This window comes from Anolis carolinensis, chromosome 4 (assembly GCF_035594765.1).
Source record: "Anolis carolinensis isolate JA03-04 chromosome 4, rAnoCar3.1.pri, whole genome shotgun sequence".
NCBI classification, from domain to species: Eukaryota; Metazoa; Chordata; class Lepidosauria; order Squamata; family Dactyloidae; genus Anolis; species Anolis carolinensis.
This window is the reverse complement of record NC_085844.1, coordinates 1,473,617-1,492,349: the sequence shown is the minus strand read 5'-3', so window position 1 is coordinate 1,492,349 and position 18,733 is coordinate 1,473,617. Positions and strand designations below refer to the sequence as shown.

Sequence of the window (18,733 nt, the reverse complement as noted above, 5' to 3'; positions counted from 1 at the left end):
AAAACAAATACAACGTACTATGTGATCCCAGACACAAAAGCCTTTGACAACACAAAATAGACTATTACTATTATGACTCTTACTATTAGGATGATTTGCTTTTGCTTTTATTGCTTCTGTCGTGGCTTTATTGAGACTTTCCATTCAGCTCGGACTTGCCTGGAGGACACAGGCTCCTCTCCTACAGGCACTTGAGGCCAAACCGTCCCATTGTTGGCCACTTCTTTGAATGGCACATCCCTCCCTCCTGCCTCTTAGGTGAGAGTCCTCCTCCTCCTCCTCCTCCTCTGGTGGGTCAAGGGTAGCTGTCGGCATAGGACAACTTGGGGATGAAGTACTTGCGGACGATTTGCTGCACGGTGGTGAAGCTTTTTGACGAGGCAGGCTTCTGCGGCGAAGGCGCGAAGGGGTCCAGGGTGATCTTGGGCAGAGGAAGCTTCACGAAGGGTGCAAACCCCTTCATCACGTAACGTGGGAAGATGTATGGGAAGAAGAAGCAGTCTGCGGAGGAGGGGGAGAGAGAAGAGGAAGCACGATGAGCAACGGGGGCCAGGAGCAGAGGAATCCCCCCAGCTGCCCTCCTGGCATCACTCAGGAACAAGTGTGGGTCAGGCAAGAGTTTATTTATTTATTTATTTATTTAAAGTATTTATATTCCACCCTTCTTTCTCACCCCGAAGGGGACTCAGGGCGGATTACAATGAACACATATATGGCAAACATTCAATGCCAACAGACAAACAACATACAGTATAGACAGACACAGAGGCATTTTAACATCTTTCCAGCTTCACGATTCCGGCCACAGGGGGAGCTGTTGCTTCACCGTCCACTAGTGGCTGTTCTTCCTCATTCTTTTCCTCGTGTTTTGCTGGCAGTTTTATGGTATTGTAGATTAGTTAAATTAGCCTCCCGCATAAAGCGTACCTAAATTTTCCCTACTTGACAGATGCAACTGTCTTTCAGGGCTGCATAGGTCAACAGCAAGCCGGGGCTATTTTTTTTTAAATGGTCGAGGGCTTAACCCGACCCGGGCTTCGAACTCATGACCTCTCGGTCAGTAGTGATTTATAGCAGCTGGTTACTAGCCAGTGCGCCACAGCCCGGCCCTTTAAGCCATTTCCATCTTATATAATCTTTTAGATAGACATGGCACAGCATTTTTAATCATAGAAAAAAAATATTCTTTGATGAACATGTGGAATATTGATAGCACCTGGATAATTGTCCTGTTTTGCCTTTCAAGAACAGCCTTAAAACAATGTGGTAAGTAAATGAAACTGCTTTACTTCAGCAAAACATAAAGAACAGGACATTCAGTGGAATAATGCAAAAGGAAGCAAGGAAGTCTTAGGGAAAACACAGTTCTTAGTCTTTGATAAATTCCCAAATCAAATAGCAGTCTTACTTCAAAGAAACAGCAATAAATCCTTAGGAGCAGTTTCCTAGATGCAGACTTGAAGCAGGCACAAGGGGAGCGAAGGCTTAAGCATTAGAGCAGGCTGGGAACTTGTGACTGAACTATGGATGAGATCACATTAGCATGATAAAAGGGAAGCTTTCGTTTCCCTTTCACCTGGTTTGTTCCTGCAGAATTCTGGGAAATATAGTTTAGGGAAACCGAGGACCTCTTTACTGAGAATTTCAAAGGACCTTCGATGATGATGATGATGGTGGTGGTGGTGATAATGATAATAGTTGTTGCTGTTGCTGTTACTATTGTTATATGTAGCCAAGGCAAAAAGACACTGTCCATTCCAGACACTTACGGTGAGGTATCCTTTTCCTCAGCATCGCATTGGTTTCTCCCAGTCGCAGGATGGCACGTTTCCTGTCATACAAAAAAGCATAAGAAATATGAGGATCATATCTTTCGGTTGCCAACCCAGTGCGTATGGCAAACCCTCAAACAGGACATAAAGGCGGCAACAGCGGGCTTCCATTTGTCCTGCTGGAAATCTGGGCTGGCTGTGGAGTCTCAGCTTGGCACGATGCTGGAATTTGTTTTGAAAAGGGTCACCACATATGAGTTAGACTAGAATAGAATAACTTTATTGTCGTTGTACATTCAATCAAATGCTTACCCCAGCACACATCACAAAACAACACACCCATCCCTCCACACTTCCACCAATTCCACATCTATGCGAAACCATGGAGTTCAACATAGCCACAGCTTGAGGATAAAAGCTATTCTTGTGTTCGCAAAGGCTTTCATGGCTGGAATCACAGGGTTGTTGTGTGTTTTCCGGACTGTATGGACATGTTCCAGAAGTATTTAAGTATACAGTGTTCCCTCATCACTGCCATCATTATATTTTAATAATGATTTCTTATAAAGTGAAGCAAGTGACCCCGTTGTGAATTCTGGCCAGCATTCCTTTTGACCTGGGTGCCACCAGCCAGCCCCACGTCCACATCATTGCCTAATGGACTTATCATGATCACCATTTGAAATAACTCCATGGACTCATCCTTAAGCTTTGGAGGGCAAAGCCAGACCACTTGAGAACTGACCAGCCTCTGGACATTTTAATCAGCTTTCATGAATGGCAGATCCCCTCTGCGGAGAGACAGGTATGCCACAGGTGTTCCAAAAACAATACCATCTTCCTTTCCTGGATCCTGAATCCCTTAATCCCATCAAGATCACTGATACTGCAGACTTTGGGACAATGGAACTGGCATCGAGGTGTCACACCCCACTCAAGGGATTTGTTATTTCAATCTTCCTATCAATAGGACAGGTCTGGCTTGTAGGGCCTGAAGGCTCTCGCCTGGGGGCTGTGAGGTCTCTTCTGTTAGTGTTTTGTTGATATGAAGTGAAATGTGTAATCTGTTGTTGCTGTGGAATTGTGTGCATTCGTTCAGCCTAGCTTTCCAGAAGTCAAGTTAATTGCAGCGAGCTCTTGACTGATTGCTGGAAGGGCAAATGGCAAAGACTTCCATTTGTGATACATGACAGGAAGATACATCGCAGACTGTGGAATGCAAGGAAGTGTCAACACACTGAGAGAACGGACTTTGTGAGAGACGGAAGTGGTCCATGTTTGATCTTGTGGATGCAATATGAGTCCTGATAGCTTTGGAGTTTAGCACTGTAAATAATGTAAATAAAGCCTTCAGTGCCGCTGAGTTTCAGCAGATATAAATCAGCGAAGTTGTCATTCTTGGTCGGTGCCACTTTCGCCGTTTGCAGAGTGGTCTGACGGGGTGAGCTGAGGTGAGACCTAGCTCATCAATCAAGTCGGGGTCACCGATCCTATGATTCTATAATCTCTTTTATTTACTGCCATGCCTCCATCTCCCCCATTGTCCAGCTGGGGAGACACATCACAGGCGAGCCTTGCGCTCTCATTGGCTGAGGCGCACGAGCCCCCGGACCGCTCCTCCCGGCCTCTGACGTTGGGGATTCCCCTGACCAATCATCTTGAAGCTGGTCAGGTGGGCGGGAGGGGGAAATTCAAACTGAAAAGGGTATAAAAACTGGATTCTTTTGTATATGTGTGTGCTGGTTCTTCTTGCATCCTACAGTGACCGTCATCCTGCTCCAGCTGGACCAGAAATAAACTCGGCGGCCTCTGCTTCAAACTTGGTGAGACTTTAAATGGGAAATAGGGAAATCTTTATTTTGCTTCTCGGGAGTTCGCCAGGTGTAGTGCAACCCTCCTTTTGAGGCCGTGTGCTGGTCTCTGCTTCTAGCGAGATGCCTAAATCTTTGATCTCGACTTCATGAGCATCAGACACAATCACAGGCTGAACATGCTGACATGCAACAACTTACTTGTGGACGGGGGGCAAGGCCACGATGGTGTTCTTGGGTCCGGGTTCCTCGGAGGGAAGCGGGGTGAGGATGGACTTCAGGGCCGCCAGCTCTTTCTCCAGCTCCTTCTCCATGAAATAGTGGATGGCGTCCACGGGGCGCACGGTTTGTACCCACTTGAGTGAGGCCCTTTTGGCCTGGAAAAGGGGAGACATGGAGGCAGGAAAGGGGGGCAAAGAGAAGGCATTTCAATGGGGCCGGCACTATGGACACACTTCTCATCCTCCGGGGCCAACAAGTCAAAGCAAAACCAGCTTGGGCTGCATGGAGAGGGCACCGTGCATTCGTTCCGGCTATCATTCCAGCAGTCAAGAGGTTAATTCCAGTGAGCTCTTGATTGATTGCTGGAAGGGCAAATGGCAAAGACTTCCATTTGTGATACATGACAGGAAGATACATCCCACCATGAAACAATGCTTCACCTCTGCAATATGCTCCATGCATATGGCTTTTCATGGCCACACAATACTGTTGGAACTCAAGCACTATCCTACACAAGTTTGCAATCCTCATCAAGGACTTAGACAAGTAGATGAAGTAGGGAAAGCTCTTCCCGCATTGGCCTCTTTGTCTATTCTCTCCTCCTATCACCTTGCTTGTTAGGGACACATCTCTTTCTATACAAAGTGCTCCAGCACATGGCAAGGCTCAGAGTCCTACATTTTTTCTTCTCCTGTGAACGTGGAGAGAGACAAGATGTCTACTGGGAGTAAGTTAGATAGGCCCTGTGTTAACTTTCCTACCTAGTAATGTATATTGCAGTCGACTGTGCTGGGGATGCTTTTAACTAATAATTGTTTGGTTGTTTATATCCAAAGTGTTTCCTGCTTATGTTTTAATAATACTGAATTTACTTGGTCGCCATAAGGAAGGGCTTCTGGGTGGGAGACTGGGAACACAGCATTCTGGGAAATGTAGTTTGGGAAAATGATGCCCCCTGTGGCAGAGAAAGCAAAAAAAAAAAGGCACCCTAAACTACATTTCCCAGAATGCAATGCTCAACATCGGAAAGCCCAATGAGGGTTGCAGCAACCAGCCATTTAGAGTCAGTCTAATAATGTATATATATAAAAGAGTTATGGAATCCTGGCGACCGACAAAACAACAAAACTAAACACCCCACAACCTCAAAAATTGACAGCACAACCCCTCATCCATGCCTCTAGGTTGATACAACAAAAAGAAAAGAAAAATAAAGTCCTAATTAGAGGGAGAGGAATAATTGTTTTTAGCCAATTGCTGCCCACTTGGTCTCCTAGCAACCCACTCAGCCCAGGGGACAGGCAAAATTAGGCCTCACTTAGGCCTCTTCCACACTGCCTATAAAATACAGACACCACCAGACAAAGCCACAGCAACGCGTGGCCAGGCACAGCTAGTTATAAATAAAATTATTGAATCTGCAAATGGGATTAAAGTAAGTAAGTAACAGTATAAATCTGTGTTAAATTGAAGTTAGACACACTGTTAGGCAGACATTCAAGGGCACTGCACTTGTGGCTTTTGGGGGGGATAAATGTTTTTGTCTAAACTTTAAAAAATCTCCAAAAATCAGTAGATGTGTGAATCTTTCTGAAACTTCTGGGGATTGATGCCCTGGTTATCTGGTGAATTGTATATAAAATCCAAGTAGATAGGTCTTGTAATTTATCTATCTATATAAAAATGTAATGTATGTTTGTAGGACTGAGTAAACAACAAAACCACTGAACCAAATCACACCAAATTTGGCCACAATACACCAACACATCCAAGGTATGTCCTTCACTCAACCCCCCCCCCCCCCGCCCAAAAAAACCCAACGGATTGGCCTAGGTATAATACAGCCAGGCACTGAAGCTGCAAGGCTATTCAGTGCAATTTAACCAGACCAACAAAGAATTAACCTTGATAGACAGCGGCCAGGCTTTGAAGCAGCAATACTACTCTGTACTATTGAAGCTGGCCAACTAAAGATTCCCCTAGGTAGCAAGCAGCCAGGCTTTGAAGCAGCGAGGCTATTCATTGCAATTCTAGCAGCCCAAAAAACCATTCCCCTAGAACGCAAGTGTCCAGCCTTCCAAGCAGAAAGCCTATTCCATTGCATTCTAACTCACCAAACAAGGATTCCCATAAGAAAACGGCCAGGCTTTGAGGCTGCAAGGCTATTCACTGCTATTCCACCTGGCCAACAAAGGATTCCCATAAGCCACAGCAATGCGTGGCCGGGCACAGCTAGATATATAAAATTCAAAAATTCCCCAAAAATTAGTTGATGAGTGTAACATTCTGAAATTTTGTAGGTTAACAGTAGAAAATGTGTGGCATGATTATAATAAGTTTCGTCACGACAGCTCTCAAAATGAGGGAGAAATGAGCCCCTAAAGTGTCCCCACTTATTTAACGAAGCATAACAAAATTTTGTTACTCTCATTATAATAGTGAAATTTTTACTAACAATACTTGAGAAACAAAATGCCGATGTCCCCAGTTTTGTAATGAAACTTTTTTAAAAACTTTTTTTATTGAGTGCACATGCCTAGATCCATCCTCACCTTCTTCTCTCTCTCAGAGGGGCGTCTCTTCCTTGAAAACTTCTTCTGGATTTCGTCATCACTCGTCTCAACCTGCAGCAAACAGGAGAAGCAGCCCAATGACAGCCCAGTCCTCTAATTTGTTTCTCAAGAGAGAGGGGCCGGCCATTGGATGCTGTAGAATATTCTCAGTACTTAATATGGGCAGAGCTTTAGCAAAGCAGGTTAATCCACAAGCTGCAATACATTTTGCCAACCGGAAGGTTGAGAGTTCGAAGCCCGGGTCAGGGTGAGCTCCTGACCTTTAGCCCAGCTTCTGCCTACCTATTATTATTTTATTATTATTATTATTAATTATTATTAAACTTTATTTGTACCCCGCTAGCATCTCCCGAAGGACTCGATGCGGCTTACAAAGGCCAAGGCCTCAACACACAATATAACAATGCAAAACAAAAGGCAAATTAAAACAATTAAAACAGTATAAACAACAAGCAATAAACAATACATTAAAAGGGTTGTTGTATGTCTTTCGGGTTGTGTGGCCATGTTCCAGAAGCATGTGAATGTTGTGTAGTTAATCACTTTAATTAGCATTGAAAAGCTTATCTGCTGTCTTCTTCCTGCCTCTGGGGCATCCTTTGTTGGATGCTTCAACAGAACTTCAACAGAAAGGAAGAAACCATGAAAATGAACAAAATCTGGCTACCAGTATTAAAAAAACTCTAAAATCATAACAGTAAATAAAAAGCAATACTCTGAAAACAGAGGATTTCCAGACATGAATCAACCAAGGGCAGTTAACGACTCTAAACAAAGGATTCCCCAGAGGCAGGAAGAAGACAGCAGATAAGCTTTTCAATGCTAATTAAAGTGATTAACTACACAACATTCACACTGACCTCTCTCACCCTAGACTTTCCACAGATATATATTAACCTCTTTGCTTAGTTTACTCCATACCTCACAACCTCTGAGGATGCCTGCCATAGATGTGGGCGAAATGTCAGGAGAGAATGCTTCTGGAACATGGCCACACAGCCCGAAAGACATACAACAACACAGCAGATAAGCTTTTCAATGCTAATTAAAGTGATTAATTACACAACATTCACACTGACCTCTCTCACCCTAGACTTTCCACAGATATATATTAACCTCTTTGCTTAGTTTACTCCATACCTCACAACCTCTGAGGATGCCTGCCATAGATGTGGGCGAAACGTCAGGAGAGAATGCTTCTGGAACATGGCCACACAACCCGAAAGACATACAACCACCCTGTGATCCCGGCCATGAAAGCCTTCGACAACACAATACATTAAAACACAATAGAACTGGGCCGGACCAGAGTAATGGGTACAAGATTAAAAGTGCTGATGTGACAGGTGATATATAAGGCTTCTAGGGCAAGTGCAGAGTGCGATATGCAATCTAAGTTCTAATAAAGTGCTTATGGGACTTGGTGTTGGAGATTTCCTATTAATCTGGGAAGGCACATTGGAACAGCCAGGTCTTCAAGTTCTTTCTGAAGACTGCCAATGTCGGGGCCTGTCTGAGATCCTTGGGGAGGGTGTTCCAGAGTTGGGGGGCCACCACGGAGAAGGCCCCGTCTCGTGTCCCCACCAACCGCGCTTGCGACGCAGGCGGGATCACGAGCAGGGCCTCTCCAGATGACCGAAGTGAACGCGTGGGTTCGTAGACGGAGATGCGGTCACGGAGGGAGGATGGTCCCAAACCGTTCAGGGCTTTGTAGGTAAGCACCTGCACCTTGAATTGGGCTCGGACACTAAATGGCAGCCAGTGGAGCTCCTTGAACAGGAGGGTTGACCTCTCTCTGTAAGGGGCCCCAGTTAACATCCTGGCTGCCGCTCGTTGGACCAGTTGGAACTTCCGAGCCGTTGTCAAGGGCAGCCCCACGTAGAGCGCATTACAGTAGTCCAGTCTGGAGGTGACCAAGGCATGGACCACCCCGGCCAGATCAGCCTTCGCGAGGTACGGTCGCAGTTGGCGCACGAGTCTCAGTTGTGTGAAGGCCCTCCCAGACACCGCCGATGACGCCTGAGCCTCGAGCGTAAGCGATGAATCCAAGAGACTCCCAGACTGCGGACCTGTGGCTTCAGGGGGAGTGGGACCCCGCCCAGCACAGGTTGCCACCCTACACCCCGGTCAGGATTACGATCGACCAGGAGGACCTCTGTCTTGTCGGGATTGATCTTCAGCTTGTTCCTCCTCATCCAGATGGACACAGCGGCCAGGCACTCGTCCAGCACCCGAGAGGCCTCCTTGGAATTAGATGGAAAGGAGTAGTAGAGTTGTGCGTCATCTGCATAGAGGTGACACCCAACTCCAAAACTCCGGATGACCTCTCCCAGCAGTTCGAAAACAAATGTGAGCAGATAAATAGGAACTGAGTTAACGTGGGGAGATGTTTCAGTCAGAAAAAGATGGGAATATTATGAACAAAAAAAAATTCTTCAGCACCTACTCAGTAGCTGGAACTGAGCACAGCCTCCAAAGATGCCGAAAGATGGCAAAGCCTATACAGTAAAGTCTCGGTTATCCGACATAAACAAGCAGGCAGAATGTCGGATAGACAAAACTGTTGGATAATAGGGAAAGACAGGCCTCCCCTTACTCACTCACTGTCCTGTTTTGTCTTTCAAGAACAGCCTTAAAACACTGTGGTAAGTAAATGAAAACTGCTTTACTTCAGCAAAACATAAAGAACAGCACACTCAGTGGAATAATGCAAAAGGAAGCAAGGGAGTCTTAGGGCAAAGACAGTTCTTAAGTCTGATCTAATAGCTCTAATAGGAGAGACCGATGTCTGAACACCATTGGATTCCTTACCTCCAAGCCTTCCTCCTGGCCGAGTCTGACACCTCCGTCCAGCTGCTTCTCAAGGTCCATTTCTTCCTGCAGCAAAAAGCAGATACATATGACAATGAAAGGTCTACATCGCCATGCATCGAAGGGACTAGGGCTGGGGTTGGAGTAGAAAATTACCAGCCAAAGTAAAAAGTTCAGAAAAAGGGGAAAAGCCTGGAAGGCACTGCCTACTAACACGCAGATGCAGGAAAGGGAAACAATTGCTGAGAAAAAAACGGATAAGATCTGGTGCCAAAGAGGAACAAAGAAAGAGATAAAGACAAGGCACAATTCAAATAAAATAGCCTGTGTGCATGCTCAAGGTGTTGACTATAGAGCTGAGCTGTGTCTCAGTTCAATGGGGCACTTTTCCTTTGTTCACCCGGCAGAGTGATCTGGGCAAATAAACCTGGTGAATTATCTCCTTGCTTCCAGTGTTTGATTGGACAGCAACCCTGGAGGTGTTGGGCCACTTGGTAATAGTGGGACACAGCATCACAATATTGGAAGAAGGCACTCTTGTGATGATTGTGTTCTGTTTTGTCTTTCAAGAACAGCCTTAAAACACTGTGGTAAGTAAATGAAAACTGCTTTACTTCAGCAAACATAAAGTACAGCACATTCAGTGGAATAACGCAAAAAGAAGCAAGGAAGTCATAGGACAAACACAATCTCTGGTAAACTCCCAAATGAAACAGCAGTCTTACTTCAGACAAAGAAACAGCAATAAATCCAGATGCAGACTCAAAGCAGGCACAAGGAGAGTGAAGTGAAGGCATTAGAGTCAGTTTGTTACCAGCAAGAGCTGGCTGCACCTGTTTCTGCTTTATAGCCCTGAGTCCCCTCACAGCTGCTAGGGCGGTTCCCAATAACTCAGCTGCATTTCGGGCAGCTATTCTAGCTGAACGACATCTCTGCTCTGTTTCCTTTCGCCTCTCCTGAAATGTGGGTACTTGCAAAATCTCTTCCTCAGATTCCAACTCACCCTCAGATTCCTGAACACTTTCCTGCTCCCCGTCCTCTTCTGAAGAAGAGGAATCCCTAACAAGCACTTTGGATTGTGCTCGGTAACTAACTGGCAGCCAATGGACTTGATGCATCATGGGAGTTGTGTGCTCCCTGTACACCGCTCCAATTACTATTGGACTATCTGAAGCTTCCGAACAGTCTTCAAAGGCAACCCCATGTAGACCGCGTTGTAGTAGTCTATCCTACATTTATTTATTTATTTATTTACAGCCTTTATATTCCACCCTTCTTTCTCACCCCGAAGGGGACTCAGGGTGGATCACATTACACATATAGGTAAACATTCAATGCCTTTAAACATAGAATAAAGACAAGACAAACATAGGCTCCGAGCGGGCCTTGAACTCATGACCTCCTGGTCAGAGTGATTCATTGCAGCTAATTGCAGCTGGCTTGCTCTCCCGCCTGCGCCACAGCCCGGGTGGACCACTGTGGCCGAGTCTGACTTCCCAAGGTACAAGCACAACTAACACACAAGTTTTAATTGTGCAAAATCCCCCACTAGTCACCACCACAACCTGGGGTTCCAGGCTCAGCGATGAGTCCTAGAGGACTCCCTGTGCCTTGAGGATGAGTGTGACCCCATCCAGCACAGTCTGTAAACCTATGCCCTATTTGGTCTTGTGACTGACCAGGAGGACCTCTGTCTTGTCTGGATTCAACTTCAATTTGTTGGCCCTCATCCAGACTGTCACAGTGGCCAGGCACCGGTTCACGACCTGGACAGACTCCTTAGCATCTGGTGAAAATGTCCTCCAACATCAGTAGCACGATGCTTCTAAGTGCCAATTGGTGCAGAATGTGAGACAGAAAGGTGCAGCTGTTAGAGTGCGAAACAGAATTGCTGGACTTGACAGCCCTCTGATCTGACCAGCACAATGACGGCATCAGCACAAGCATCTTGGCTTGTCTTTGTGGGACATTTTAAGTGATAACTGCTCAAGGCATAATCTGTGTGTTCATAATAAGTGAAGGCAGAGGAAATCACTCAGTGGTCAGAAACCCTTGAAGGAAAGGAAGCAACCAGGCTTAGCAGAGCAGGTTAAACCGGGATGTGGCTCAGACTGTTGAGCAGCTGCAATAAATCACTCTGACCATGAGGTCATGAGTTCGAGGCCAGCCCGTGGCGGGGTGAGCACCCGTCAATTCAAAATAAACAATAGCCCCTGTTCGTTGCTGACCTAGCAACCCAAAAGATAGTTGCATCTATCAAGTAGGAAATAAGGTACCACTTATAAAAGTGGGGAGGCAAGTTTAACTAATTTACGTCTTGGAATGAGGAAGTGCCGTCAGAGTGGATGATGAAGCAGCTGCTCCCCCCTGTGGCCAGAATCGAACATCCCCTCAGAAGAAGGTTAAATTGCCTCTGCGTCTGTCTCGGTCTTTGTTTGATGTGTTTATGGGCATTGAATGTTTGCCCTATGTGTGTATAATGTGATCCGCCCTGAGTCCCCTTCGGGGTGAGAAAGAAGGGCGGAATATAAATACTGTAAATAAATAAATAAATAAATAAATAAATAAACCACTTTGCTGCAGAAAAATCCTGCCGACTGAAAGGTCAGCATTTTGAGCCCAGGTCAGGATGAGCACTTGCCATCAGCCCCAGCTCACTTGCCCACCTAGTAGGTCAAAAGCAGAAATGCGAGTAGATAAATAGGTACCGCTTTTAGCAGAGAAGTAATAAAGGCGCCCTTAAGGACATCAATCGAGAGGAAAGCTCCTCGGCATGGAAGATGGAGCAACAGCACCCCCTGTGGCCAAATTCAAGTACAGCCTCCACGATGCCAGAAATAAGATGGGAAAAATTGCCTTTCCCTCTGTTTGTGTTGTCTGTCCTTGTTAATTGTATAATCGGCATTGAATGTGTGCCGTATGTGTGTTCTCTGAGTCCCCTTGGGGTGAGAATGGTGGAGTATAAATAATGTAAATAAAGGAATAAATAAACCAAGCCATGGCTCAGGTTTGACTGTTAGTCTTCACTCACCTCTGCGTAGGTTTCAGAGGCTTCCTCCTCCGTCTCTGGCTCTTCCACTTGGTCCACGACTCCATCACTCTCCTCTTCCTCCTCCTCTTCTTCTTCCTCGTCTTCCTGGTATAAAAGAGACAATATGCCAGACAAGTCATAATGCCCCAGGGTCATTCAGAAACATCCCACAGAAAGGGGCTTTTGGTGGTAGACCCTCCTTCCTCTGTAAAACTTTAGAAGTTGCACCCTGGAAAGCACTGCACATCCCAACGGCACTTCAATAACAAAGCAACAGGATGGATGACTGATATGGAAGAACTTGACTAAATAATTGTCAGAGTAATGGTGTATATAGTGTGTGAAATGTTCACTCATTGTTAAAATAAGTATGTGGCGCTTCGGTAAGCATTCCAGCAGAGGAATGGTTAACTGCATAGAATTAGATTTACTGCCCAAAGCAGTGATGGCCAGCCTATGACACGCGTGTCAGCACTGACACGCCTAGCCATTTTTGCTGACACGCTGCTGCATGCAGATTGATTGGATGACTATGGTCTTTTTGTCAGCGGAGATGATGGGTAGCAGAGTGAAATCCAAAAATTCACCCGGTCTTCACCTCCTTCTCTCCAGACTGTCTCCCGGTGTGGAGAAACAGCACTGGACAAACACACTCCAGCAGTCGAGGTTTCGGTTGGAAATCCAACGGCAATCAATCTTTATTTACAAGACTATATACAAAATAGAGCAAATCAGTCCTTCTCTCCATGAGTGCTTGCCGAAGCAACTCATGCACACACAGCACACTGCTCTTCGCTCAGGAAACTCCTCTGCATTCCACAGGAACAAGAAAGTAAGTCCCGGTCAAAACAAACTTGACCCCATTGGTCCTGTGATACGTCAATCATAGCAGACTCTCATTAACTCCATAACTGCTGAAATGCCTTGCCGGAAAAACTAACACATAAGGCAATTCTAATAACCCAGATTGATTTTAACATTTCACAATACACAATACCCTGACACTTTTGTGGCCAAATTTGGTGTGATTTGGTCCAGTGGTTTTGTTGTTTACTCCATGGGAATTATGCACATTACATATATATATATATATATATATATAGAGAGAGAGAGAGAGAGAGAGAGAGAGAGAGAGAGAGAGGGCCGGGCTGTGGCGCAGCTGGCTAGTAACCAGCTGCAATAAATCACTACTGACTGAGAGGTCATGAGTTCAAAGCCTGGGTCGGGTTAAGCCCCTGACCATTAAAGAGCCCGGTTTGCTGTTGATCTATGCAGCCCCGAAAGACAGTTGCATCTGTCAAGTAGGTAAAATTTAGGTACGCTTTATGTGGGAGGCTAATTTAACTAATTTACAACATCATAAAACTGCCAGCAAAACACGAGGAATGGAATGAGGAAGAACAGCCACTACTGGACAGTGAAGCAACAGCTCCCCCTGTGGCCGGAATCGTGAAGCTGGAAAAATGTTAAATGCCTCTGTGTCTGTCTATGTATGTTGTTTGTCTGTTGGCATTGAATGTTTGCCATATATGTGTTCATTGTAATCCGCCCTTCGGGGTGAGAAGAAAGGGTGGAATATAAATACTGTAAATAAATAAATAAATAAATAAATAAATTATATTATTCATTATTCATGTCTACATTGAAACTACAATAGAGAGAAATCAGCGTGGAAGCTGCAAGAGGTACCATAGATTGTTGTACATGGAAATAATGGTAGTAAATAGTTTTTGATTTATTAAATACAGTTATATATTACAATTATATATTTTTGGTATTTAAACTATATATATTGTGAAATTATGTTTTTTTTTTTCCTTGAAGTGACACACTACCCAAGTCATGCTAGATTTTTTGGTGAATTTTGACACACCAAGTGCAAAAGGTTGCCCATCATTGGCCTAGAGCAGGGGTCCCCAAACTAAGGCCCGGGGGCCGGATGCGGCCCATCGAAGCCATTTATCCGGCCCCCACAGCACAAGAGCAGAAGGGGTTGGGCTAAATGACCCAAGGGGTATCTTCTTCTCTTAAAACCCTTATTATTATTATTATTATTAGTATTAGTATTATTATTATTATATTGTATGACACAGCAAACAAGATAGGTATGCTGGATTTCGTATCACAAAATCACATTATTATTATTATTATTATTATTATTATTATTATTATTAACATTGAGGCTGGATGGCCATCTGTCAGGAGTGCTTTGCTTGTGCTTTCGGTGCACAAAGGCAGAAGGGGATTGGACTCAATGGCCCAAAGGGTCTCTTCCAACCATTATTATTATTATTATTATTATTGACACAACGACGTTGTATGACACAGCAAACAAGATAGATATGCTGTATTTCGTATCACAAAATCCCAAGTCGAACACTTCCCAAGTGTCTAGGACTGTGTGATGTATTTCCGGATGATGCTGCAGATCCCAGTAAGGTGGCCTTTTGCAGTTGGCAGATCGTAATTTTGTCAATGTCTGTTGTTTCCAAATGCCGGCTGAGATCTTTTGGCACGGCACCCAGTGTGCCCATCACCACCGGGACCACCTGCACTGGTTTCTGCCAGAGTCTTTGAAGTTCAATCTTGAGGTCCTGAGAGCGGCTGAGTTTTTCCTGTTGTTTTTCTTCAATGCGACTGTCACCTGGGATGGCAACATCAATGATCCAAACCTTGTTCTTTTCCACAACTGTGATGTCTGGTGTGTTGTGTTCCAGAACTTTGTCAGTCTGGATTCGGAAGTCCCACAGTATCTTTGCGTGTTCATTTTCCACAACCTTTGCTGGTTTGTGATCCCACCAGTTCTTAACTGCAGGGAGGTGATACTTGTGGCATAAGTTCCAATGAATCATTTGGGCCACATAGTTGTGCCTCTGTTTGTAGTCTGTCTGTGCAATTTTCTTACAGCAGCTGAGGATATGATCAATGGTTTCATCAGTTTCCTTGCACAGTCTGCACTTTGGGTCATCAGCTGATTTTTCGATCTTGGCCTTGATTGCATTTGTCCTGATGTCTTGCTCCTGGGCTGCAAGGATCAGGCCTTCTGTCTCCTTCTTCAGGGTCCCATTCGTGAGCCAGAGCCAGGTCTTCTCTTTATCAGCTTTTCCTTCAATTTTGTCAAGGAACTTTCCATGCAGTGTTTTGTTGTGCCAGCTGTCAGCTCTAGTTTGTAGTGCAGTTTTCTTGTACTGGTTTTTTGTCTGCTGTGCTTTGAGGAGTTTCTGATTTTTGACTTCAATCAAAGCAGGTTCTTCACTTTGCTTGACATATTCTGCCAGGGCATGTTCTTCTTCTTTGACTGCTTGCTTTACTTGTAAGAGTCCTCTTCCCCCTGATCTTCTAGGCAGATATAGCCGGTCAACATCACTGCGAGGGTGCAGGGAATGATGAATGGTCATGAGTTTTCTTGTTTTTCTGTCCAAATTGTCCAGTTCCATCTGTGTCCAGTTTATAATGCCAGCAGTATATCTTATGACAGGTATGGCCCAGGTGTTTATGGCCTTGATGGTGTTGCCTCCATTGAGCTTGCTTTTGAGAATTTTTCTGACCCTTTGTGTATATTCTTTGCTGACCACAGTTTTCACATGTTCATGCTTGATGTTGTCCAGCTGTAATATGCCCAGATATTTATAGGCCTCTGGCTGGTGACACCTTATTGTTTGGCCATTAGGCATATTTATGCCCTCACTTTCAATGATTTTTCCCTTCTTCAATGCCACTGTCGAACATTTGTCCAAACCAAACTCCATGCTGATATCAGTGCTAAAAATTCGGACAGTGTTGGTCAGAGATTGGATTTCAGTTTCCGTTTTCCCATATAGCTTCAGGTCATCCATGTACATCAAATGTGAAATTTTGTGAGAATTCTTAGATATTTGATAGCCGAGATTTGTTTTTTGTAAGATTGTTGACAGAGGGATCATGGCAATAATGAAAAGCAGAGGGGACAATGAGTCTTCCTGGAAAATTCCTCTCCTGATGTTGACAAGTCCATAGCTTTCATTTCCAACAAACAGTTCAGTTTTCCAGTGCTCCATCATGTTTTCAATGAAGGTGCCAACTGTTTTACAAATCCCGATGGCGTCCAGGCACTTGATGATCCAGCTGTGTGGGAGTGAGTCAAAGGCCTTTTTGTAGTCAATCCACGTCATGTGAAGATTAGCTTTTCGGCTCTTACAGTTCTCCAGGATCATTTTGTCAATCAATAACTGGTCTTTTGTGCCCCTGCTTTTCCGTTTGTTGCCTTTCTGTTCATCTGGCAAGATGTTTTTTTCTTCAAGATAGTCTTGAATTCTGTCAGCTATGATGCCAGTCAGTAGTTTAAACATAGTGGGCAGACACGTTATTGGCCTGTAGTTTCCTGGTGCTGCTCCTTTTGCTGGATCCTTTTGTATCAGGTATGTTCTTCCAGTTGTTAGCCATTCACTGATACTTCCTTTCTGCAGCATCTCATTGAATTGTTGGGCCATTTTTCCATGTAAACTAATCAGATGTTTGAGCCAAAATCCATGGAGTTGATCACTACCAGGCGATGTCCAGTTCTTGACTTTTTGCACTCGTTTGCTGATCATTTCAGTTGTTATTTCCATCAGTTCCATTTTGTTCTGTGAGAATTTTCCTTCAAACTCCTTTATCCACCCAGCGTTTTTGTTGTAGTTCTTATTGTTTTCCCAAAGCTCTTTCCAGAACTTTGTTGTTGCAGTTTTCTCTGGCTTTATGGTTACTGTGTCTGTTGTTTGGTTCAGACTCTGGTAGAACCGTCTTTGGTCTGATTGAAACAGTTGATTTTGTCTGTACTGGATGATTCTGGCTTCATACCTTTCAATTTTTCTGGCTGTTGCTGTAATTTGTTCTTTCACAATTTCCAAAGCTTCTTCAATTTTTCTGGTGTTCAGCCAGTACTTTCGGATCAGGTATTGCTTGATTTTGTCATTCTTCAGTTTCCTCTCTTTCATATTTTTCAGGTTACTTGCATCTGATCTAAGTTTCTTGATTTTCAACTCTAGCCTGACCTTCCACTTTGGTTTTCCAGTCGATTTTCTTTGGGGCTGCCTTGGTTGTAGGAGCCCAAGCTCTTCTGTTACTATCACTGCTGCACTGTAGGCAAACTGGTTTGTTTGTTCAATTGATGTTATTTGGACAGTGGAGAGTGCTGCATTCACATCTTTCATGAGAGGCGCCAGGTGTCTCTTGGGCACTGTTTTTAGAGTTGGGAGCCGCTGTCTTATTGCATTTGCTGCAGCATGAGCCATGATCTTATCCTTGAGCTCTTGTCTTGCTGTCAAGGTTCCTGGTGGTTCAGCAGATGTTTCAAGTGCTGGTTCATGAAATTCTTGCAAAAGCTCCACACTTTCTTCTGGTTCAATCTGTTCCACCATTCCAAGTGTTGCTGGAGTCTCTGCTGCTGTCTGTGCTGTGGTCTGATGGTAATTTACTTTGCAAATTTTCTGGATTTCTTCAAGTTCAACTTCACTGAATACTTTGTTTCTGATTATGAATCTTCGTTGGTCGGCCAGTCGGGGTTCTGTTATCTGTGAGTCAGGATACTCTTGTTTCCACAGTTGATGCATCCTTTTTTGGTAGCCACGCCTTTGAGGTTCAGATTTGTAGTAGCATTTCATAATTGTGCGGTTATTATTATTATTATTATTATTATTATTATTATTATTATTATTATTATTATATTGTATGACACAGCAAACAAGATAGATATGCTGGATTTCGTATCACAAAATCACATTATTATTATTATTATTATTATTATTATTATTAACATTGAGGCTGGATGGTCATCTGTCAGGGGTGCTTTGCTTGTGCTTTCGGTGCACAAAGGCAGAAGGGGATTGGACTCAATGGCCCAAAGGGTCTCTTCCAACCCTTATTATTATTATTATTATTATTATTATTATTATTATTATTATTATTAACATTAAGGCTGGATGGCCATCTGTCAGGGGTGCTTTGCTTGTGCTTTCGGTGCACAAAGGCAGAAGGGGACTGGACTCAATGGCCCAAAGGGTCTCTTCCAACCCTTATTATTATTATTATTATTATTATTATTATTATTATTATTATTATTAACATTGAGGCTGGATGGCCATCTGTCAGGGGTGCTTTGCTTGTGCTTTCGGTGCACAAAGGCAGAAGGGGACTGGACTCAATGGCCCAAAGGGTCTCTTCCAACCCTTATTATTATTATTATTATTATTATTATTATTATTATTATTAACATTGAGGCTGGGTGGCCATCTGTCAGGGGTGCTTTGCTTGTGCTTTCGGTGCACAAAGGCAGAAGGGGATTGGACTCAATGGCCCAAGGGGTCTCGTCCAACCCTCTTTATTATTATTATTATTATTATTATTATTATTATTATTATTAACATTGAGGCTGGGTGGCCATCTGTCAGGGATGCTTTGCTTGTGCTTTTGGTGCACAAAGGCAGAAGGGGATTGGACTAAGGGTCTCTTCCAACCCTCTTTTTTATTATGACACAGCAAACAAGATAGATATGC

The 18,733-nt window shown here is 44.2% G+C and overlaps 1 protein-coding gene across 1 annotated transcript in view; it reads right to left on the bottom strand.

Annotated features, from left to right (window-relative positions):
- Nucleotides 1-91: 91 nt before the first annotated feature.
- Nucleotides 92-18,733, bottom strand: part of wdr97 (WD repeat domain 97) — a 104,788-nt gene continuing 86,146 nt past the window's right edge. Inside the window, exons 26-31 of the mRNA XM_062979840.1 lie at nucleotides 12,221-12,325; nucleotides 9,190-9,255; nucleotides 6,358-6,429; nucleotides 3,785-3,960; nucleotides 1,770-1,831; nucleotides 92-501 (exon numbers count right to left, since the gene is read on the bottom strand). Of these exons, the coding sequence (XP_062835910.1) occupies nucleotides 296-501; nucleotides 1,770-1,831; nucleotides 3,785-3,960; nucleotides 6,358-6,429; nucleotides 9,190-9,255; nucleotides 12,221-12,325 (687 nt within the window). The 3' untranslated portion in view covers nucleotides 92-295. The remainder of the gene's footprint in view (nucleotides 502-1,769; nucleotides 1,832-3,784; nucleotides 3,961-6,357; nucleotides 6,430-9,189; nucleotides 9,256-12,220; nucleotides 12,326-18,733) is intronic.